This window comes from Clupea harengus, chromosome 19, assembly GCF_900700415.2.
Source record: "Clupea harengus chromosome 19, Ch_v2.0.2, whole genome shotgun sequence".
Taxonomy (NCBI): Eukaryota; Metazoa; Chordata; class Actinopteri; order Clupeiformes; family Clupeidae; genus Clupea; species Clupea harengus.
The window spans coordinates 2,240,996-2,265,995 of NC_045170.1; the positions used below are offsets into that span (position 1 = coordinate 2,240,996).

At 42.3% G+C, this 25,000-nt stretch overlaps 1 protein-coding gene across 1 annotated transcript in view; it reads right to left on the reverse strand.

Annotated features, from left to right (window-relative positions):
* Positions 1-25,000, reverse strand: part of LOC105890374 (PKHD1 like 1) — an 87,500-nt gene that overhangs the window by 51,641 nt on the left and 10,859 nt on the right. The window contains exons 15-34 of the mRNA XM_042710721.1: positions 24,696-24,784; positions 24,180-24,339; positions 22,807-22,945; positions 20,917-21,060; positions 20,198-20,352; positions 19,128-19,241; positions 16,495-16,653; positions 15,849-15,973; positions 15,377-15,537; positions 14,693-14,859; positions 13,508-13,643; positions 11,880-12,034; positions 10,852-10,974; positions 8,532-8,637; positions 7,587-7,694; positions 6,970-7,134; positions 6,211-6,332; positions 5,128-5,260; positions 2,409-2,601; positions 506-648 (exon numbers count right to left, since the gene is read on the reverse strand). Coding sequence (XP_042566655.1) covers positions 506-648; positions 2,409-2,601; positions 5,128-5,260; positions 6,211-6,332; positions 6,970-7,134; positions 7,587-7,694; positions 8,532-8,637; positions 10,852-10,974; positions 11,880-12,034; positions 13,508-13,643; positions 14,693-14,859; positions 15,377-15,537; positions 15,849-15,973; positions 16,495-16,653; positions 19,128-19,241; positions 20,198-20,352; positions 20,917-21,060; positions 22,807-22,945; positions 24,180-24,339; positions 24,696-24,784 — 2,797 coding nt within the window. The remainder of the gene's footprint in view (positions 1-505; positions 649-2,408; positions 2,602-5,127; positions 5,261-6,210; positions 6,333-6,969; positions 7,135-7,586; positions 7,695-8,531; positions 8,638-10,851; positions 10,975-11,879; positions 12,035-13,507; positions 13,644-14,692; positions 14,860-15,376; positions 15,538-15,848; positions 15,974-16,494; positions 16,654-19,127; positions 19,242-20,197; positions 20,353-20,916; positions 21,061-22,806; positions 22,946-24,179; positions 24,340-24,695; positions 24,785-25,000) is intronic.

The window sequence follows — 25,000 nt, forward strand, 5'->3', positions numbered from 1 at the left end:
AAGTTACTGTCGTGATTTTGGAGATAATACTATTTACTATATATATAGTGTTTTATAACATATTGTTTAGTCCATGTAAGTCTACACGTAGACATTTAGATTTCTTGTTCCTTGTATTCCTTATCCTTTGCATCCTTTTGCCCATTTGTCATGCCAATAAAGCACAATGAATAGAGCTGAGAGAGGGAGAGAGAGAGAGAAAGATAAAGAGAGAGAGAGAGGGGGGTGAGAGAGAGAGGGAGAGAGAGGGGTGAGAGAGAGACAGAGAGGGAGAGACAGAGAGGGAGAGAGAGAGAGAGGGAGAGAGAGAGGGGTGAGAGAGAGAGAGACAGAGAGGGAGAGAGAGAGGGAGTGAGAGGGGTGAGAGAGAGAGGGAGAGAGAGAGGGGTGAGAGAGAGGGAGAGAGAGGGGTGAGAGAGAGAGGGAGAGAGAGAGAGAGTATGTGTGTTTGAATGTCCTCCTGTGAGGGTTTTGTACAGTATAATGCATCTGTATCAGAGCCTACCTAGCATGACACTGTTCTCCCCTGGGTTGGAACTGAACCCAGAGCCGGCGATGGTCAACCTGGACCCCCCATACAGAGAGCCCTGCAGTGGGGAGACACCTGACACCTCCAGCACGTACTCCACTGAAGCGTTCACTCCAGCACTGCATAGAGAACACATGACAGGCCTTATAGATGTACAGTTGTATACACACAGAGATGTGAACAGAATAGAGTTACGACTCACTGAACAGGCATGCCTTATAGATGTACAGTTGTATACACACAGAGATGTGAAGAGAACAGAATCACGACTCACGACTCACTGAACAGGCATGCCTTATAGATGTACAGTTGTACACACACAGAGATGTGAAGAGAACAGAATCACGACTCACTGAACAGGCATGCCTTATAGATGTACAGTTGTATACACACAGAGATGTGAAGAGAACAGAATCACGACTCACGACTCACGACTCACTGAACAGGCATGCCTTATAGATGTACAGTTGTATAGAAGGTTGCTAGTTCGATTCCCTGTCGAAGCGTCCTTGAGCAAGACACTGAACCCCTAATTGCTCCTGATGTGCAGTGTGCCATCAGTGTCAAATGTAAAATGTGTATACATCCTTGTAAGTCGCTTTGGATAAAAGCGTCTGCTAAATGACTAAATGTAAATGTAAATGTATACACACAGAGATGTGAAGAGAACAGAATCACGACTCACGACTCACGACTCACTGAACAGGCATGCCTTATAGATGTACAGTTGTATACACACAGAGATGTGAAGAGAACAGAATCACGACTCACGACTCACTGAACAGGCATGCAGTTGTATACACACAGAGATGTGAAGAGAACAGACTCACGACTCACTGAACAGGCATGCCTTATAGATGTACAGTTGTATACACACAGAGATGTGAAGAGAACAGAATCACGACTCACGACTCACGACTCACTGAACAGGCATGCAGTTGTATACACACAGAGATGAGAAGAGAACAGACTCACGACTCACTGAACAGGCCATGCCTTATAGATTTACAGTTGTATACAGGTATACAGGCACAGGAATACACAATCAATCTCAGTGATTTATAATCAATCAGCACACTCATCCTTGTGTGTGTGTGTGTGTGTGGTGGCTGTGATTGGTTGTATGAATGAGATGGTGAGAGAGATCAATGATATGATTGGTTGTATGAATGAGCTGGTGAGAGAGTTCAATGATCTGATTGGTTGTATGAATGAGATGGTGAGAGAGGTCAATGATCTGATTGGTTGTATGAATGAGATGGTGAGAGAGGTCAATGATCTGATTGGTTGTATGAATGAGATGGTGAGAGAGGTCAATGATCTGATTGGTTGTATGAATGAGATGGTGAGAGAGATCAATGATCTGATTGGTTGTATGAATGAGATGGTGAGAGAGGTCAATGATCTGATTGGTTGTATGAATGAGATGGTGAGAGAGGTCAATGATCTGATTGGTTGTATGAATGAGATGGTGAGAGAGGTCAATGATATGATTGGTTGTATGAATGAGATGGTGAGAGAGGTCAATGATCTGATTGGTTGTATGAATGAGATGGTGAGAGAGGTCAATGATGTGATTGGTTGTATGAATGAGATGGTGAGAGAGTTCAATGATCTGATTGGTTGTATGAATGACATGGTGAGAGAGTTCAATGATCGGAGTCCTCACCTGATCCTTGTGTGTGTGTGTGTGGTGGCTGTGATTGGTTGTATGAATGAGATGGTGAGAGAGTTCAATGATATGATTGGTTGTATGAATGAGATGGTGAGAGAGATCAATGATCTGATTGGTTGTATGAATGAGATGGTGAGAGAGGTCAATGATGTGATTGGTTGTATGAATGAGATGGTGAGCGAGTTCAATGATCGGAGTCCTCACCTGAGTCTGGGGTAGCCCATGTTGCCCACCTGCACGTGGACCTCGTACACGGCCGGGGATCGGGAGGGCAGGACACAGGTGATGGCAGTGGCGTTCCACTCCACAATCTCACACTCTGCCTGGCCAACAAACACCAGGCTGTTGTTGCCCTGCACCCCAAAGTTGGTTCCCAAGACGACCAGAAGCCTGTGGCCTACAACAGAACAGAAATAAACAAAAGATTAGGTCACTACTCATTTATAGTTATATAGTTTGAGTTTGTAGAAGACACTTTTTGTCCAAAGCGACTTACAAAACATTTGATAACAAATAGAGTGATTTATTAATTCACAAATCCTTATTTAATGAATGTTATTATAAGGGACAAACTTTACATTTGTCTTACCATCCCCAGACACTATGCAAGATGCCTAAATATGTTTAATGAATTATATACTATATGCAGTATTGCTGTTGTAACAATATATTGTTAAAACTTGCAATGCTACATTTACTGTAATACGCTTTGACCAATAACAACAACACACAACAACCAATAACAACAACACACAACAACCAATAACAACAACACACAACAGCCAACAGGGCAGTGCATCACTCTAAGCCTAGACATGCACCAGACATGCATCACTCTCCATTTTCTTTGCCATCCACACCTTGTGTGGCTATTCAAGCTTTCTGTGTACAACAGCAACAGCAGCAACAGTGTTCTGATAAAGCTGCAGGAGGCTTACATCAAGCTGGAGTCTTTGAACATTTGAAGAAAAGCTAAAGGATTATTAGAGCATTGTGTTTCAGTCCGAGCTCTCAGTGTGTGTGTGAGTGTGTGTGTGTGTGTGTGTGTGTGTGTGTGTGTTTCTCTCAGAGGTCCAGTGTGTGTGTGTGTGTGTGTGTGTGTGTGTGTGTGTGTGTTGTGTGTGTGTGTATGTGTGTGTGTGTTGTGTGTGTGTGTGTGTTGTGTGTGTGTGTGTGTTTCTCTCAGAGGTCCAGTGTGTGTGTGTGTGTGTGTGTGTGTGTGTGTTTCTCTCAGAGGTCCAGTGTGTGTGTGTGTGTGTGTGTGTGTGTGTGTGTGTGTGTTTCTCTCAGAGGTCCAGTGTGTGTGTGTGTGTGTGTGTGTGTGTGTGTGTGTGTGTATGTGTTTCAGAGGTCCAGTGTGTGTGTGTGTGTGTGTGTGTGTGTGTGTGTGTGTTTCTCTCAGAGATCCAGTGTGTGTTTCTCTCAGAGGTCCAGTGTGTGTGTGTGTGTGTGTGTGTGTTTCTCTCAGAGGTCCAGTGTGTGTGTGTGTGTGTGTGTGTGTGTGTGTTTCTCTCAGAGGTCCAGTGTGTGTGTGTGTGTGTGTGTGTGTGTGTGTGTGTATGTGTTTCAGAGGTCAAGGGACTTCTATTACTTCATGTGACAATGAAAACAAAGGGTAATTACTCATCGTGCTCATTGGCTCCGGTTTTCTGTTTTCTTTTATTAGGAGTTGTGAGAACATGTCCCGACACACACAACAGGATGTCTCCTGCCCAACAATGGCCTGTAAGTCTTTAAGTGGCGTGCCAAATATAGTAACTTAAGTTGAGCAACTATCACCGGAGCATGCAAGAGGACAGCTAGACACAATGGCTGTCAGTCAACACACTTGAATGTGAATTTTCAAGTTGGCTGCGGCCGTGTGAGACACAACAGGCATTTGTCAACGGCGACAGGATAACTGATAGGAGAATAGGGAGCTCTGGTATGCTTTTAACAACCCAGTGGAATACAGAGTAAAGGTACAATGGCAACCCCTTCAGTGTCTTGGTATGTCGGTAAAAGGGGGACTGAACAGGTTTACTTTATTCAAAGCATGTGTGTGTGTGTGTGTGTGTGTGTGTGTGTGTGTTCTGTGTTTCTGTATATGTTTGTGCTTGTGTGCTGTTTACTTGGAGTCCTGGTTGGTAACTGTGTGTATCACGCACCTCTGTGTGTGTGTGTGTGTTTTTGTGTATATGTATCACGCACCTCTGTGTGTTTGTGTGTGTGTGTGAGTGTGTTTTTGTGTTTATGTATCACGCACCTCTGTGTGTGTGTGTGTCTGTGTGTGTTTTTGTGTATATGTATCATGCACCTCTTTGTGTGTGTGTGTGTGTGTGTGTGTGTTTTTTGTGTATATGTATGATGCACCTCGGTATGTGTGTGTGTGTGTGTGTTTGTGTTATTTACATGGGTATGTGTTAATGACGTCTATATTTATGTGTTTTTCTTCTACCTACTGGAAATGCACATTCAAAGGTGAGACATAAAAAAAGATTGATTTCAATAAAAATAATTCATTAAAAATTGTATTTCATTAGTACGGTTACTGTGTGGGAAAACACACAAATTCAACTGTTCTACTATTGAACAGGAAACACTCCATATCCAGGACAACCATTCAGTGAACAGCGTCCCAAACATCACATGCTGTCATCTGAGCCTGTAGACTATCATGACCAACTGAACATCCATATATAACCAACTGGCCTAGACAGAACTGAACATCCATCTGGCCTATTCAGAACTGAACATCCATCTGGCCTAGCCTAAGAGGAAAAGGAGGAGCAGGAGGAGAAGAGGAAGAATGAGGAGGAGCAGGAGGAGAAGAGGAAGAATGAGGAAGAGGAGGAACAGGAGGAGAAGAGGAAGAATGAAGAAGAGGAGAAGAGGAAGAATGAGGAAGAGGAGGAGCAGGAGGAGAAGAGGGAGTTTTTCTCACCGCTGACGGTGGTTGTGTGTGGGCTGATGCTGGTGATGGTGGCGGTCACGCTGTCGCTGTAGTTGAAACTCTGTCCTGCCTCTTCACTCATCTCCCCCATTCTCACGGTGACAGTCTGCGACCCCATTGACCCCTGTTCACAGCACAGGAACACCGTTGGTACAGGTTTTCATTTAAAACATCATTACCTAAAGGGTTTTTAATGAACGTGTTTTCTACAGTGTGTTTGTTAGGGTATATGAGACAACTGACTCATCTAAAACTAGTAGTTTACCTGAGGGTTTGGAACAAATCACTTGAACCAAAAATAACCTTTGACCTTGTGACAAATCTCTCTCAATATTTTTTGATTCAAGTTTTCACAGTCACAGAGCGACAGCTGAGAATACCTGCACACTAGTGTTAAATGTTCCTCAATGAAAACAGTCATTGTCATAGAGCTATCTATGTAGCTTAATTTAGGTTTTCACACTATGTAGCCTGGCAGAACCACACACACACACTATGTAGCCTGGTTGAACCTCACACACACTATGTAGCCTGGTAGAACCTGACACACACTATGTAGCCTGGTAGAACCTGACACACACACTATGTAGCCTGACACACACTATGTAGCCTGGTAGAACCACACACACACTATGTAGCCTGGTAGAACCACACACACACACTATGTAGCCTTATAGAACCACACACACACTATGCACCATGTCTATGCATGACGTGTTCAGTGTAGAGCTGGCTAAATGGATGGACACAGCTGCACTATATACGCTGAGTATGCGCTTCACTGTAGGGAGGTAGACAGGAACCATGCTCCACACTGAGTATGCGCTTCACAGGAACCATGCTACACACTGAGTATGCGCTTCACTGTGGGGAGTGTATGATGTTATGATATACGTGTGAGAAGAAGTATAATTAAAGTTGTCGAGTTGCATCCTGATGGTCTTTGAGTACCGAGTATATAGGCACAATACAGGGAGGTAGACAGGACCATGCTACACACTGAGTATGCGCTTCACAGGAACCATGCTACACACTGAGTATGCGCTTCACTGGGTGATTAAATGAGCCTCTTACTGCAGGAGTTCTGCACTGGAGCATGCTGAGGTCCACCGCCAGCACCTCACACATCTCTGATCCGATCGTCACTTCTGTGTCCGGGCTGAAGCCGTAGCCCACCACGGTTAGGACTGTGCCACCTGCAACATGATGGAATGACATGATGGAATGACATGATGTTATGGAATGACATGATGGAATGACATGATGGAATGACATGATGTTATGGAATGACATGATGGAATAGAATGACATGATGGAATTGAACATGATGTTATGGAATGACATGATGGAATGACATGATGTTATGGAATGACATGATGGAATTGAACATGATGTTATGGAATGACATGATGGAATGACATGATGTTATGGAATGACATGATGGAATGGAACATGACATTGTGCTACATATGAACTGCCTTCTAGATGGTTATCTATTTACATGTTTGCAATGTAAAACATTTCTCGAATAGGTACACAGTATGTTCCATGTTAGAACAGGTTTAGATTCTGGTTTGGGGTTTTGTAACTTGTCATCTGAATGCCTACCTACATGATAATGACAATGGTTTTGCTAAAGAACATTTGGAAAAGTCAGACCTTACTTCTCCCCATGTCTTTAATGCAGTGAGTCACATCCACTCTGACAAACTGAATGTGCTGTTGTGACAACGTGAGTTCGCTGTACCTGTGACATTGTACCTGTGTGACACTGCCTGAGAACCCTGTACCTGTGACATTGTACCTGTGTGACACTGCCTGAGGACACTGTACCTGTGACACTGCCTGAGGTCGGAGACACAGAGGAGACGGTGAGCTGGCTGGTGAAGTTGAAAGTCCCGTTTCCTTGGTAACGTGCGTAGCCCAGGCTGGGGATGCTCAGGATGACAGGGTAAGGTCCAGCGGCAGCAGGGCCCACACTGCAGGTCACCTGGGTGTCTGGGGATGGACACATGGGCTCATTTATCAACCTTCTTCACAACATGACAGACAACATGACAGACAACATTACACACTGAACACTAAACCAGGGCCCACACTGCAGGTCACCTGTGTGTCTGAGGATGGACACATGGACTCATTCATCAACATTCTTCACAACATGACAGACAACATTACACACTTAACACTAAACCAGGGACCCACACTACGAGCCATCTATGAGATACACCATTGATAGGTGGGGACAGCCTCACAACATCGTCTCTGTTTCTAAGAGACATACACACAATTTACTTTCAAATAATTAAATTTTCACACCTCGCTGATAGAAGCTGGATCCTCTGGAATGTAAACCCCTTTCAGGATCACATCTGACTGTTAAGCAACAGTTACTTTTGTTCATCATTATTTCCATTCACATACGTGTGTTTTTCATTTGTCCATCTTACCGGTGACTTGGATTACGAAGCATTCTGTGTGTCCTATCCAAACAGTAGCGTTCTGGCCATCAAAACCAGACCCACTGACGGTCAGAACTGTCCCAAGACTGTTTGATCCTGGAGGAACAAAACAAGCCATAATATGCTTAATGAAAATAAAATAAAATATATTCACACTCTAATAACAAAGATATATAGCATTTTTATTTTACGGCTCTTCAGAATGTTCCAAAAAGTTCCGTTGATTTGAATGGGCCACCTAAATGTTCACATGTCTGATATTTCTTTATATTGACTGCTGAGGAAAAATAATTGACCGCTGTCATTGGCAACGGGTTTTGTGCTCCTAATTCACATCTTTCATATCATTCCGCAAGTAGTCCGGTCATAAGTCATTGTAACTTGAGGACAGCAAGTAATGAGTTGCTACGCAACACCTGAAACTTTAAAGTTCTATTTGTGTGAAGAACTATTTTTTCTTTGCGGAAATCACGAAACGGCAACAAAATCATTAAAGAAAGGTATTTTGGAAGAATGTCTTCTATCGTTTTGACAAGCAAACGTATAATAAGTGGGATAATGTATAGTCCAGGCAGTCATTATTGTAAAATAAAACCCTTCAAGACGATACAAGACGCCTCCTGTTCGTCCCGTCGGGATTTATTTTTCGATAATGACCGCAGAACTATACATTATCCCTTACATGTAGCATTTATAACATGTATTATAAAACTCATATACACATAAAAGGAAATGTATGACTTATGACTTAAATTTACCCATAAACCCAGGCTATCCCTTATATCGTGTGCGGACGTCGATGGCAGAGGAGGACAGTGGGAGCTGTAGTTTTTACCTTGTGAGGGGGAGATGCAGAGGAGGACAGTGGGAGCTGTAGTTTTTACCTTGTTAGGGGGAGATGCAGTGGAGGACAGTGGGAGCTGTAGTTTTTACCTTGTGAGGGGGAGATGCCAGTCACCAGGGGGGTTTTGCCTTCGCTCCACTCAAAGCCACAGTCACCTGAACACTTTGATGGGATGCCGTTGATCAGCACCTCCACCTGGGAGAGAACAAACAACACACACACACACACACACACACACACACACACACACACACACACACACACACACACACACACACACACACACACACACACACACACACACACACACACACACACACACACACACACACACACACACACAAACACACAACACACACAGTCAGTAAAACTGCCCTGAAGGTATTTCAACTCTTGCTAGAATATCACAAAGCAGACTCCTCATATGCGTGTGCAAGTCCTCATATGCAGGCACTCTAACTGTAAGCATGAGTAGTTTCTCTGACTAGTTGTTATCTTTAAGTATTCACATATGTAAAGACGTGGACATGCTGTAGAAGAGTGGCAGGCAGGCTCTCTCCTCTTCCTCAACCACAAACACTAATCCTCTCTGCCCCCCCACTGATCCCAGTTCTGCGACGGACACTGATAACTTACATGACGATGGACACTGATAACTTACATGACGATGGACACTGATAACTTACATGACGATGGACACTGATAACTAACATGACGATGGAGAATGATACCTAACATGACGTATTCAGTTCTGCGATGGACACTGATAACTAACATGACGATGGACACTGATAACTAACATGACGTATTCAGTTCTGCGATGGACACTGATAACTAACATGACGTATTCAGTTCTGCGACGGACACTGATAACTTACATGACGATGGACACTGATAACTAACATGACGTATTCAGTTCTGCGATGGACACTGATAACTAGCATGACGTAGCATGTTAGCCATGCAAAGATCCCCCCTCTGCTGACTCCTGTCTGTATTCCAGACTTATCACACACTTCTCTCTCTGTGTGTTTGTGTGTGTGTGTGTGTGTGTGTGTGTGTGTTCTGTGTTTGTGTATATGTTTGTGCATGTGTGCTATTTACTTGGAGTCCTGGGGGGTATTCGTCGTAGCTCGCTAAGCGGTTTAGCGAGCTAATTTTCAGGCTAAAATAAAAAACGCCCCTCTTTTTGGTTCGTGGAAGCAACTTTTGATAAATCACCATAGTTACATATCGATTAGCACTAACCTGCTCCAGGGCAGGCTAACTTAAGTGTAGCTGGATAAGCTTGCCACACCCCCGGAAAAAGGAGGGATCCCATTGACCAAGGACTGATATTAGAGTTAGATTAGCGGAGGGAGAGAGTTCTTTGCGATCGCCAAGATCCATTATTCTTGTATGAGCGCTACCGATTCAGCCGACAAGGAATCATTAATTTACAAGACCTTCTCGAGTCATTTATTGCAAACACCACAGTCGAACATTGACTGTCTTGCGCTTTTTTGCGAGTGGTACATTTTTGTAGTGTCGGTGATGCGGAGAACAAAGCACTCATAATTATATGAGTGTTATTAGTACACCATAGCATATCATTATTGTAGAAAATGATTACGGTGGACTCATGATAAGAATAGAGAGAAATACAGACAATTTATTTTCACTGCTTCAATTTATTGCATTTGTTATTAATACATTTAGTCATTTAACAGACGCTTTTATTCAAAGCGACTTCCAAGGAAATGTAAAACTACATCGAGGAAGGAGATGAGGGGATTTGAACTAGCAACCATGCAGTTTCAAACCGGTAGAGGAAACCTTTGTACCAGCTGACACTTGCCGTCAGGTATTCATACATAGATATCACCCTATAAACATCCCAACACACCTTGCTCTCACAGCGGTGGTGGTGTTGAATTTTGCCATGATTATGGTCTTGTATTCTTCATAAGCGTTCATGTTCATCTCCTACTCGCCAGCGGAGAAAAAAAGAGCCCTTTTCTTTGAGTTTAGAACCATTATACCGTTAGAAAATCATGGTTTTGGTGATCGACCTTTCCTGCCTTTTGAAGTAGGACGTGCACGCGCAAATGCCATGATAACTTTAGCCTGGTTGAAATTAACCACATGATTAGGATGCGGGTCAGCCGTTAACGAACCGATATTTGCTGTTCTCAATCAGCTCGCTAATCTTAACGGGCTAAAAGGCCAATTGATTAACTTAGCTTCAATCCTACGACGAACGTACCCCTGGTTTGGGAACTGTGTGTATCACGCACCTCTTGGTGTGTGTGTGTGTGTGTATGTGTGTATGTATTTGTGTATATGTATCACGCACCTCGGTGTGTGTGTGTTTGTGTTATTTACATGGGTATGTGTTATTGACGTCTTTAAGTCAATAATTGTGTTTACCTGTGGTTTGGATTCTGGGACACGTAACAAATCTCCCATGATGCTTTGCATGAACAGGCCTCCCTGGTCTCTGACGTGGACAAACACCCGTGGATTAACTCCAGTCACATCTGAACCGTTCACCTGAAGGTGGCCACAACACAACACATAAGTCAAACAACCACACAAACACAAACACAAACACCAACACAAACACCAACACCAACACCAACACCAACACCAACACCAACACCAACACCAACACAAACACAAACTAATAATCAGCATACACTCTAATCTCAGTGGACAAGGCTGAGAGATCTGATCTCTTTTCCTCTCTGTTCTTGGGCCCCTGAGCACTGTGGGAGCCCCCAGCAGTTCATTACAGAGACACCAGGGACACCAGGGACAGATTTGGAAGCAAGATCCTGATCCTGTGCCCCTCCCATCAGCTCCCTGTGCCCTCAGCTCCCTGTGCCCTCAGCTCCCTGTGCCATCAGCTCCCTGTGCCCTCAGCTCCCTGTGCCCTCAGCTCCCTGTGCCCTCAGCTCCCTGTGCCATCAGCTCCCTGTGCCATCAGCTCCCTGTGCCCCTCCCATCAGCTCCCTGTGCCATCAGCTCCCTGTGCCATCAGCTCCCTGTGCCCCTCCCATCAGCTCCCTGTGCCATCAGCTCCCTGTGCCATCAGCTCCCTGTGCCATCAGCTCCCTGTGCCATCAGCTCCCTGTGCCATCAGCTGCCTGTGCCATCAGCTCCCTGTGCCACTCAGCATGTTAATAATGATGTTTGACGTAAAGGAAGGCTATGAAGCAGAACTCTTTTTGAAACCCATGAGTATGTAACCCCCGTTTGAACCATGATTATGAGGAACCACATGAACCATGACAACTTGGTTCAACCTAAATGATCTACTCCTACATGTCTACATCCCCATCATATCTGTGAACCACTTTGAGTACTGACAGAAGCACTATCAAGAGTAATTCATCTCTAAATCGCCCCTGAACATATATATTTCTTCTTCTTCATACTGAAGGTCACAGACTCACCTGAAGAAGTGGTTGACGCCCAGGCCTGCCCAGCCAGGTGATCACCCATGAGAGACCTTTGCAGTCGCCTAACCTCTTGACCGCCAGCAAGCCCATCTCGGGGATGCCCTGCAGGGCGTACCTTAGATCATCGGCTGATATGTCCACCGCCAAGCCTGAGGGGTGCACACAAGAGAGACTGCGCGTGACCTCATGTAATTAATCACGCGAGTGACCTCATGTAATTAATCACAAGTTACAAGTTACAAGTCTTTTATTGTCAGATGCACAGAATGACACAGGGTCAGACTGGGCACTGAAATTCTTAGGACAAGGCACCACACAACAACCTACCATAGCATAACATAGCAAACATAATATAACATAACATAACATGACATACACTCTGTACAAGTACTCTGAACATAATTTACATGTAATAACATATAATAACCTTACTAAATATACAAGATAAATATACAATACAATATGCTAAAACATATACCAACCTATACATATAATACTAACATATATACATATAACATATAATACACATATAGTAACATATAATAAACTAAACTACAGACAAATGGGAGTAGCAGGTAGTGCAATAATTCTGATAAATATGTATTGTCGTGTAAGAGACAGTGTGTAAGTGTAAGTACAAGCAGGTCACACAGGTGGCCTCATGTAATTAACCACGCGAGTGACCTCTGAAAGGAATTATTTCTATATCCCAAATGTATCGGAGACTCAGTCAGATTGTGATGAAAAACCAGGTCCAGGTTTATTCTTTCAATGGTGCGCACCAGAGGAGGAGAGAGAGTTAGATTTCACTGAGTGTGTTCACCTAAATCTCCCTCACTAACCGTCTCTTGGAAATCACAGTCTTTTAAACTCTGGGAAAGCAAGGGATGGGTGGATACCTAAATGCTAATTATTATTTGTCTCTAGTCAGGGGGGGGGGGGGGGGGGGGGGGAGCTGTGACGGCTTTCTCACACCTCATGTAGGCCAGTAACAGAGAAGTTTAGACCAATCTCACAAAATCCAAATAACACTAAAATGACCACTAGGTCAGATATATTGAATTATTGCCTATGGAATATATTTATTAAACTAACTATCAAATGTCGGTCCCTTCACCTCATGTAATTAACCACACAGGTGACATGTAATTAACCACACAGGTGACCTCATGTAATTAACCACTCATTGCGTGGCAGATATGCTAAGCCTTAGGCTAGGATGCCTACTCCTAGTTCCAGTCAATTTAGGGATTATTATATATTTTTATTATATTATTATTTGATTATATTATTATGAGGACAAAAGGAGGCTGAAACTAGTGAGAGTTGTTCCAATCATTGTGATGTGTTACTTTTAGTTAGCATCTTACATGCATCAACAATCCACCATTGATTAAAACCCCATTCATATCCTTTTCCATTGTGTCAAACATTTGTGTCCAACATGTATGTCAAATATTCATGTCAAGACATCAGTGCCTAATACATTCTTATGAATGTGGTTTACTGCTAAAGTGTAATACATAAAAGATATTTAAGTATTTAATGCTTTTGTTCTACATTACATTTTCAGTCATAAATGAGTTGAATTCTGATGACGTAATTAAAAGGTTGGATATTACCTTCAACACGTTGCCCGTAAATCTCGATGTCAAAAGTTCCTTGCAGAGGTGGGCTTGCCCGCTGTGTACGGGTGACGGTCACATTCGCGACCCCCTCTGTAAAGTCTTGACTGTCTGTCAGATCACTGGAGATTTCCTGAAGCGTGAAAGGGAACAAGGACACAGGTATTTAGAGACTAACACTCAAAGGAGCTTTGCCTCTGTCCACAGTGTTGCTGTATGAAGACCCAACTCTTCAGAGAGCACTTCCCGTCCGAACTGGCACTTCCGACTAGTGCGTCACTTGCAATTACAGCAGTTACATTTCTGCACTTCTTTTGTTATATTTCTTATGTAAAGTAGTATTTATTGTTACACCAGGTTCTATTGCTCGTAGCTTGACTATTCTCTCCCTTGTACTGTACGTCGCTTTGGACAAAAGCGTCTGCTAAATGACTAAATGTAAATGTAATGTATGAGTCTGGACTGTCAATTACTATTCATCCAGACATAAGAGTTTCTGCGAAGCCAAAACAGACAGCACTGTAACTGACAGGCTGTGTAAACAAACCCTCTAAACATCAACAAACCCCGTAAACATCTATGTAGCAGACAACTATTAGAGGAAAAAAGCCTATATATGGATGGAGCAAATAATGTGTCAAGAGTACTTTAAACTGATCCAATGCCTTGTGAGGGCCAAACTTAAAGCAGCAATGCAGTTAGAAACAGCAAACGGTGAAAATAAATGGTGATTTTGACGTACTCTGGGAGGAGACTCACACACCAAATTTTAATGATTTATACCAAATTATTCAACGTCGAGGTGCACACTCAAATTCACAAAATAAACCTTCAGTTCATAAAGAAAAAGAACAAGTGGGTATACAGTAGGTTGATCTCTTTCTTCCATTTTAATTCAGGCATCCTTCGTGTCTACAAAATGATTTGAACTCAGACATTCAGTATTCTCTTCACAGGATGCCAGTCACATGTCCTCTGATACCAAAGACAGACTATCTAATGACGTCACACACACATCTCCTCTGATACCAGAGACAGACTATCTAATGGCGTCACACACATCTCCTGTGATCCCACAGACAGACTATCTAATGATGTCACACACATCTCCTCTGATACCACAGACAGACTATCTAATGGCGTCACACAAGGCGTACAGGTTTTGGCACTAGTGTTTCTCACCTGCAGAAAGCCGACCTCCAACAGAGGGAGGTCGTAGGCACAGTTGAAGGGCGAGGCGCTGATCTCATAGCTGACCCTTGACCCCTCTGTGGTTTTGGCCACACTGACGCTGTCGATGATGTGGCCCGACTGCGCCAGAGCAGGTGGCTTTCTTTTATGGAGGGCGGCTGGAAGACACAGATGCAACAGGATGAGGAAGTAGAAGAGGAAGAGGAAGAAGAAGAAGTGGAGGAGGAAGAGGAAGAGGAAGAAGTGGAGGAGGAAAAGACACAGATGCAAATGAATGAGGAAGAAGAAGAAGAAGAAGTGGAGGAGGAAGAGGAAGAGGAAGAAGTGGAGGAGGAAAAGACACAGATGCAAATGAATGAGGAAGAAGAAGAAGAAGAAGAGGAAGAGGAAGAGGAAGAAGTGGAGGAGGAAAAGACACAGATGCAACAGAATGAGGAAGAAGACGAAGAAGAAGAAGAAGAAGAAGAAGAAGAAGAAGAAGAGGAAGAGGAAGAAGTGGAGGAGGAAAAGACACAGATGCAGAATGAGTTTGACTGTCAAATGTCAAATGGCAGGTTTTCAGTTCATATTGAAAATTGACAAAGTGTACTGTATATAAGAAGAACAGGAATAGGAAGAGAAAGAAGAAGAAGTGGAGGAGGAAGAGGAAGGAGAAGAAGAAGAGTTAGAACATACAATTATCGAACACTGTAGCACTCTTCCCCAGATGAACAGCATCCACATAGTAATCCTCTCCCTCTGCATCTTTGGAGAGGTGCAGCTCCGTCATCAAATAGTTGCTGCCAAAGTACTCAGTCTGCAGGGAGCTCATCAGGTCAACACACGTGTAGTGCCAGCTGTCAAAAACAAACAATGATTGGTCATATCATATTTATATTTATATTTAGCAGACACTTTTATCCAAAGCGACTTACAAGGTATACACAATTTTTACATTTACACTGATGGCACACTGCACATCAGGAGCAATTAGGGGTTCAGTGTCTTGCTCAAGGACGCTTCGACAGGGAATCGAACTAGCAACCTTCTAATTACTAAACGACTATCTCTACCTCCTGTACCACTGTCGCCTCATTTAGCAATGGTCCATCAATTACATCTCGTATATCAGAACTGTATCGGAGTTCTAGTCCGAATGCAAGCATACCCTGAGTCCTGGTCAGCTGGTAGGGGAACCTGGGCTGTGGCTGTCTTTGTGGCTCCCTCGCTGTTTTTGTACGAGAACTTCACTCCCACCTCTCTCTTCAGGCCTCCGCTGTAGGCAAAGCAGAGCTGTGGAGAGACAGGGAGAATGTTTATGTTGAACATCTCTTGCCTTCACATGAGTGCTGTTTGAGTGCCAAGGCCCAGGACAGAGCAGGGGGAAGAAGAAGACTAGATTGGAATTATGGGATACTTATAGTATTTAATATTATAGGATATATATAGTCATGTCTTAGGAAATCAACTGACTCGTTTTTGCTTATTTGAATTCTACATTTGACTGACTGCTTGACTGAATGAGAGACAATGGCGAGATGAAGGAGTGAGAGACAATGTTCCAAAACACACACACACGCACACACGCACACACACACACACACATACACACACACACACACACACACACACACACAGCAGGAGTGAGAGACAATGACGAGAAGCAGGAGTGAGAGACAATGTTCCAAAACACACGCACACGCACACACGCACACACACACACACACACACACACACACACACACACACACACACACACACACACACACAGCAGGAGTGTGAGACAATGACGAGATGAAGGAGTGTGTCCTAACCGTGCCATGCGCCTGCAGGTTCACATCTTTATAGGTCCCTCCAGACTCCTTGGTGTCGGTCGACAGGAAGAGGATCTCAGGGTTCATAAGTGACCAGCGACCACAGAAAGCATCAGTGTCCTGCACGCGCGTCCCTCTCCTGTTCAGGTCCCCAGAGAACTGCACAACCAGAGAGACAGACCACATATGAGACCCTGAGCTTTAAGACATGAGATCGTGAGCTTTAAGACATGAGACCATGAGCTTTAAGAGTGTCTGTTAACCTCACCCACATGATGAAGGTCAGACATGAGGCCGTGAGCTTTAAGACATGAGATCGTGAGCTTTAAGAGCGTCTGTTAACCTCACACACATGACATCGTGAGCTTTAAGAGTGTCTGTTAACCTCACACACATGATGAGGGTGAGACATGAGACCGTGAGCTTTAAGACCGTGAGCTTTAAGAGTGTCTGTGAGACATGTTTTGGCCAGTATAGTGACATGGTGACACGGTGAGATGGGCTTCCTATTACCGCACTGACCTCAGGCTAGTATGAAGTAGGGATTGTGATTTCATATCCTGCACTGTAAGCCCCAATAAGTTGAGTTTACTTAAAAAATTTGAGGAAAGTGGTTGCCTTAAAAACATCGAGTAATGTCTAATGAAAACTTGAGTACATTTAACTTAAAATCTATTGCAATATCAACTGCTTTGCATAGTGACTACACTTAAAGCATTAAGTTCAATGAACATTAAAATTCCAAGTTGATTCAACTTAAAATCTATTGCAATACACTAAGCCCAGATAAGTTGAGTTTACTTAAAAAAATTGAGGAAAGTGGTTGCCTTAAAAACATCCAAGTAATGTGTAATGAAAACTTGAGTACATTTAACTTAAAATCTATTGCAATATCAACTGCTTTGAATAGTGATTAAACTTAAAGCATTAAGTTCAATGCACTTAATTCCAAAGTTGATTTCACTTAAAATAAAATCGCTAAAAAAATCACTTTGCATAATTACTACACTTAAGGGTGTAAGTTCAATGCACTTAATGACAAGTTCAAAATGACAAGTTTTTTATTTCACTTTTATTTCAACACTTTTTAGAAAACCAAAAATACAAAAACGTAAAAAATAAATAAAAAAATAAACGTTTTTTTTATTATTGCAACCAGTTAGCACCTACTCGCAAGCTTGCATCTTGTGGCAGCTTGCATTTCCCCAAATTAAGCATAACCTGAACGTACACAGACATTCCTGATATAAACATGGAAAAGGCTCTGTTCTTGCTTAACTTCCATATTTTAGTCTATAATGTTTAAATAGCTGTGCTCTCTTTTCACAGCTATGAGGACAGTACTTGCACTTCCAAAACATTGTAAAAAAAACAAGAGGAGCGTTTCAATTAAACATGCTCCGCATTCAAGTTGTGACCACGTTAGGTTAACCACGGCTGATTTGTAGTTTGTTTTTTTGCCAAATTAATTACAGACTTAATTTACTTAATGCTTTTCAGCTGTCAAGAGCATTCACATTCCCACAATGCACTCTGGTCATGACTAAAACTCAGTAATTGAAAGCCGCTTAACTTAAGTTAACACTTAGGTTATTCACTCATTCGACTTTATCTACAAAGTAGTAGAATATACTTAGAATTTTTTAGTAATGTCATCACACTTAGTAGAATATACTTAACATTTGGTAGTAATATCATAAAACTTAAATTCTTTAAGTGAATAAAACTCAGTAATTGAAAGCCACTTAACTTAAGTTAACACTTATGTTTACTCATTCGACTATATCTACAAAGTACTTAGAATTTTGTAGTAATGTCTAGTAATGTCATCACACTTAGTAGAATATACTTAACATTTAGTAGTAATGTCATAAACTTAAATTCTTTAAGTGAAAAAAACTCAGTAATTTAAAGCCATTTCACTTAAAGTTATTCACACATTCGACTATATCTACAAATTGGTAGAATATACTTAGAAACTTGTAGTAATGTCATCACACTTAGTAGAATATACTTAACATTTAGTAGTAATGTCATAAACTTAAATTCTTTAAGTGAAAAAAAACTCAGTAATTTAAAGCCATTTCACTTAAAGTTATTCACACATTCGACTATATCTACAAATTGGTAGAATATACTTAGAAACTTGTAGTAATGTCATCACACTTAGTAGAATATACTTAACATTTAGTAGTAATGTCATAAAACTTTATTTTTTTAAGTGCACTGTAAATAAATTGTTTAAGTACAGTAGACTTGATAAGAAATTGGGGCTAACAGTGTGACCTGGAAGATAAAAAATACTCTCTATTTGAACTCTACGGTATACTTACTATGATGTGTCTCACAGATTTATTTTTCATTCTCAATTTCTATGCATTTTTCCAGCCATGGACACCTAATGAACTTATCTATAACTAAATCTGATCCAATATCCCTTTATTCTGAGTGTGGTTATATGTATGACTCACCCCAGTATGACCTTCATCCTCGTAGTCTCTATGGTACTTATATGTATGACTCACCCCAGTATGATCTTCATCCTCGTAGTCTCTATGGTACTTATATGTATGACTCACCCCAGTATGACCTTCATCCTCGTAGTCTCTATGGTACTTATATGTATGACTCACCCCAGTATGATCTTCATCCTCGTAGTCTCTGTGGTACTTGACTGCTGAGCTCTCCATTGACAGCACCTCTGCAGGACACTCAGCGCTCACCATCGCCACTATGGCACCCAGCACCTACGGGCACAATGGAGGAGGAGTACACACAACATTTCATCATGAATAAAAGAAGGAGGTGGAGTACACACAACATTTCATCATGAATAAAAGGAGGTGGGGTACACACAACACACACAACATTTCATCATGAATAAAAGAAGGAGGAGGAGTACACACAACATTTCATCATGAATAAAAGGAGGTGGGGTACACACAACACACACAACATTTCATCATGAATAAAAGAAGGAGGAGGAGTACACACAACATTTCATCATGAATAAAAGGAGGTGGGGTACACACAACACACACAACATTTCATCATAAATAAAAGAAGGAGGTGTACACACAACATTTCATCATGAATAAAAGGAGGTGGGGTACACACAACACACACAACATTTCATCATAAATAAAAGAAGGAGGTGTACACACAACATTTCATCATGAATAAAAGGAGGTGGGGTACACACAACACACACAACATTTCATCATAAATAAAAGGAGGTGGAGTACACACAACATTTCATTATAAATAAAAAGGAAAATGTCCTTCAACTATGGAGCTGCCCTTGATCTTTTTTACTAAAAGGCTTGTCGCTCTCAAAGTCATGTCCATAATAAGCAGGGATGGATTACCGAACGGGCCTAGTGGGCCCAGGCCCAACTGCCTTTTACACGTCCAAGCCCGGGGGCTCATGGTTTTATAATCCGGGATAGGGTTAGTATTTAAGTATTTAATATAATAGTATTGGTATTAGTTTATTAGTTTAGTTGGTGTTAGAATATACGGTATTATTACTATTATTGTTGTTGTGGTTGTTGTTGTTATTATTAGTATCATATTAGCATTTAGTATTTATTACATAAATATTTTGTATGTATATCGTGTGCACTTTGCACATTCTATCTCTAAACTGCATTCTGAACATGACTGATGGCCTGTGATATTCTGGTGTGAGGTGTGTACAGACCTCCGACTCCGTGGCGTTGAATGGGATGGGGCTGGATGGGATTCCCCCCCACAGCACAGTGAACGTCTCCAGGCTGGCCACTCCTTTGGTTACCTCGGTAACTGAAACATTCAGGTCGCTCCCCATGCTCCAGGAGTCGAGGCTTTCAAAATCACCTGCAGGAAAATAGATACAGTAGGTTTCTATGGCAACACACTGCCCTCAGTATGGCAATTTAGACTTGAAGTCTGAAATGGAGATCTATTTTCAATATGTGAAATTAAACTTGAAGTCAGTAACTTAGTTCTGACTTTGTTCTGACAAACTAGACTTGAAGACAATAATGTATAGATCTACCGTCAATCTGATAAACTAGACTTTTGGATATTAACATAGATTTGCTTGCGATCTGACAAAGTAGACTTCAAGTCAGTAATGTAGATTTGCCTTCACACTGACTTACTAGACTTGAATTATGTAATGCAGATCTGACTTTGATCTGACTATCGACTTGAATTCACTAACTTGGATCTGACTTTGATCTGATCTGACTATCTGTGAGTTACGTAAGTGAGTTACGTAGATCTACCTTCACACTGACAAACTAGACTTGAAGTCACTAACTTGGATCTGACTTTGATCTGACTATCTTGACTTGAAGTCAGTTACGTAGATCAACCTTCACACTGACAAACTAAACTTGAAGTCAGTAAATGGGATCAGTGTGGAGGGAGACCTACCTCTTCTGGAGTCGAAGGTCACTGTGTACTGTGCTGCTGTGCCGAGGTCCTGTTTGGTCACCGTGACCGAGTCAGGTTTAATCGTCCACAGGCCGTTTAGAGCAGCGGCAACATCATCTGCCGACGCACTCACAGCAACAGGTCCTGTAAAGCGAATACAACATCAGCATACACACATAATGCTTTAGAATGAGCCCTTTAGACTAGACTTGACTGTGTTGACAATACTGCGACAATACTTACACCCATTTAAGTTGCAAATTTATGCTGTTTCCTTTAAACATTCAGCAATGTGTCAGCGAAAATGGGTGCCACAACAGGGCGTGTCAACCCTCACAATGGGCTTGTAACTATTCTGTGCAATCTGCTAAGCTATAATAGATATGAGTCAATTCAACCCCCGTAACAGTGGTTATTTACCTGTCCTGAGTTCTCCATAGCTACACAGTAATAGGAAGAATAGGTATGAGGCATCTCAGTTCTGTGCCTTTTCTTGTACCTGAGGGTTATCTACCTCAGGCGGACATTTTGTATTGATACGTTGTCTCTTTTTTTTTTTTAGGGGGTTTTACCAGCCATGTGTTCTTTGTTGCATATACCTGCTTTGTTTCGTCCTGAAGGGAGTTATTTTCCGATCCTAACTGGCGGACTATACATTATCCTGCTTATTATACGATAGTTAGATACTTGCCAAAACGATAGAAGACATTCCTCCAAAATACCTCTCTTTAATGATTTTGTTACCGTTTCGTGATTTCCGCTAAGAAAAAAATTGTTCTTCACCCAAATACAATTTTAGGTGTTGCGTATCATCCCATTACTTGCTGATTTCAAGTTACAATGACTCACTGTTACGTTAAAGGATGTAAACAACATAAATAGAAATATCAGACCTACAAACGTTGGTGTGGCCCATTCAAATCATCGTAACGTTTTGGAAAATTCTGAGGAGACGTATAGTAAGGTGTGATAGTTACTCAGGTAAAGCAGTTTAACACTAACGGTGGTCGTATAATAAGGTAGTTACTCAGGTAAAGCAGTTTAACACTAACGGTGGTCGTATAATAAGGTGTGGTAGTTACTCAGGTAAAGCAGTTTAACACTAACGGTGGTCGTATAATAAGGTAGTTACTCAGGTAAAGCAGTTTAACACTAACGGTGGTCGTATAATAAGGTAGTTACTCAGGTAAAGCAGTTTAACACTAACGGTGGTCGTATAATAAGGTGTGGTAGTTACTCAGGTAAAGCAGTTTAACACTAACGGTGGTCGTATAATAAGGTAGTTACTCAGGTAAAGCAGTTTAACACTAACGGTGGTCGTATAATAAGGTGTGGTAGTTACTGAGGTAGAGCAGTTTAACACTAACGGTGGTCGTATAATAAGGTAGTTACTCAGGTAGAGAAGTTTAACACTAACGGTGCTCGTATAATATGGTAGTTACTCAGGTAGAGAAGTTTAACACTAACGGTGGTCGTATAATAAGGTAGTTACTCAGGTAGAGAAGTTTAACACTAACGGTGGTCGTATAATAAGGTAGTTACTCAGGTAAAGCAGTTTAACACTAACGGTGGTCGTATAATAAGGTAGTTACTCAGGTAGAGCAGTTTAACACTAACGGTGGTCGTATAATAAGGTGTGGTAGTTACTCAGGTAAAGCAGTTTAACACTAACGGTGGTCGTATAATAAGGTAGTTACTCAGGTAAAGCAGTTTAACACTAACGGTGGTCGTATAATAAGGTAGTTACTCAGGTAGAGCAGTTTAACACTAACGGTGGTCGTATAATAAGGTGTGGTAGTTACTCAGGTAGAGCAGTTTAACACTAACGGTGGTCGTATAATATGGTAGTTACTCAGGTAGAGCAGTTTAACACTAACGGTGGTCGTTTACCTGTCTGGTGTTCTCCATAAGACAAGGTGTAGAAGGTGAACGCACAGGTCCCTCGAGAGAAGCACTCACTGCTCACAGTCACCTGTTGCACCTCCTTCACTGGAGTCCTCACTGAGCCCCAGCCATCGAAACGCAACACCTGAAACAACACAAGAGTGGGTCAACACCTGGACAACACACCTGGAACAACACAAGAGTACTGTAGGTCAACACCTGGACATCACACCTGGACAACACAAGAGTGGGACAACACCTGGTCAACACCTGGAGAACACAAGAGTACTGTAGGTCAACACCTGGACATCACACCTGGACAACACAAGAGTACTGTAGGTCAACACCTGGAACAACACAAGAGTAGGTCAACACCTGGAACAACACATCAAATCTGTGTTTAGTTCACCAACCTGCTTCTGCTCTAAGACATCATATCTGTGTTTAGGGCACCAACCTGCTTCTTCTCTATGACATCATATCTGTGTTTAGTTCACCAACCTGCTTCTGCTCTAACGGTGCAAACCCATGACACCGTTACGAGCGACGCGATATTCTAATCCCATGCATTTCAACGGGAGCCAATCCATTGTGACGTAGACCACCGTTTTGGGGCGACGCGACCGATAAAAGTTGGAAAATGTTGAATCCTATGCAAATGAGGAGCGATTTTCCCGGCAGCGGCCAATCAGATTGTTTGGTGTCGTCTCTGACAGTTTGAAAATGCTATTTCCACACGCTAAAACACGCCCACTCAAAGCGATGGAAGGGTATCGCGTCGCTGTCATGGGTTTGCACCGTAAGACATCGTATCTGTGTTTAGTTCAACAACCTGCTTCTCCTCTATGACATCATATCTGTGTTTAGTTCACCAACCTGCTTCTTCTCTATGACATCATATCTGTGTTTAGTTCACCAACCTGCTTCTTCTCTATGACATCATATCTGTGTTTAGTTCACCAACCTGCTTCTGCTCTATCAATCAATCAATCAATTCAATCTTATATAGCGCTTCTCTAAATACCCGAAGTCGCTTTACAGAGTCCAGTAATCATTCAGACACAGTCATACCGGTGGTGGTCAATCAGCCGACCACCACCAACATTCATTCATATTCATACGATGCAATGCATGTCTTTATGATGGTGGGGGAAGCTGGAGTACCCGGAGTAAACCCACGCAGGCACGGGGAGAACATGCAAACTCCACACAGAAAGGACCTGGAACGACCTGGAACGACCAGGATTCGAACCTAGGGCCTTCTTGCTGTGAGGCGACAGTGCTAACCACTGAGCCACCGGGCTGCCCAAAACATCGCTCTATGACATCATATCTGTGTTTCTGCTCTATGACATCATATCTGTGTTTAGTTCACCAACCTGCTTTTCCTCTAAGACACTGTATCTAGCGTAGAGAATCTGTTTCTCGTTCACGGCTTCTTGGGCCTGATCGTGGGTGAAGGGGCTCTTCCATTTATAGACTCCGACCTGGACCCAGCCGGGGCCGCCCCAGTCCTGGAGGAGGGCATCCAGGTAGTATCTGCAACACACACACACACACACACACACACACACACACACACACACACACACACACACACACACACACACACACACACACACACACACACAATTCTAGAAACATTTTGACAATACAATGTCCCTACATCGAATGATGTTAGTAATGGTGGCTGCGATTCGGACACTAGTCAATAATTTAGCAGTTTAAGATCGTGTTTGTGTCTGTATATACAGACTTTATATACTGTATATAGCAACGTTATACTCTACATAGTGACTTATACTCTATATAGTGACCTTTTCCAGTGATAACTCTGAATACAAAATAAGAAAGGTAAACCTCTGTATTCAAGGGGTGAGAAGTGAGCCACTTACGCCTTGCCCTTCTCCAGATGCATGACAGAGGAGGACTGGGAGCCTGAGGAGAAGAAGTTGTTGGTGGTGCCGGATCTGAATGCAATGAGCTCCTGAGAACACGAGACAGAGACAACTTTACAGAGGGCATTGTTCAGAATCAGAATCAGAATCAGGTTTTATTGGCCAAGTAAGTTTGCACAAACAAGGAATTTGACTTGGTAAAGTGACTCTCAGTGTGCTTACACAAAATATACATTACAACACAATACAATACAAACAAACAAACAGTGCAACAGTGCAACGGTCTAAGAAGTTTAAGAAAG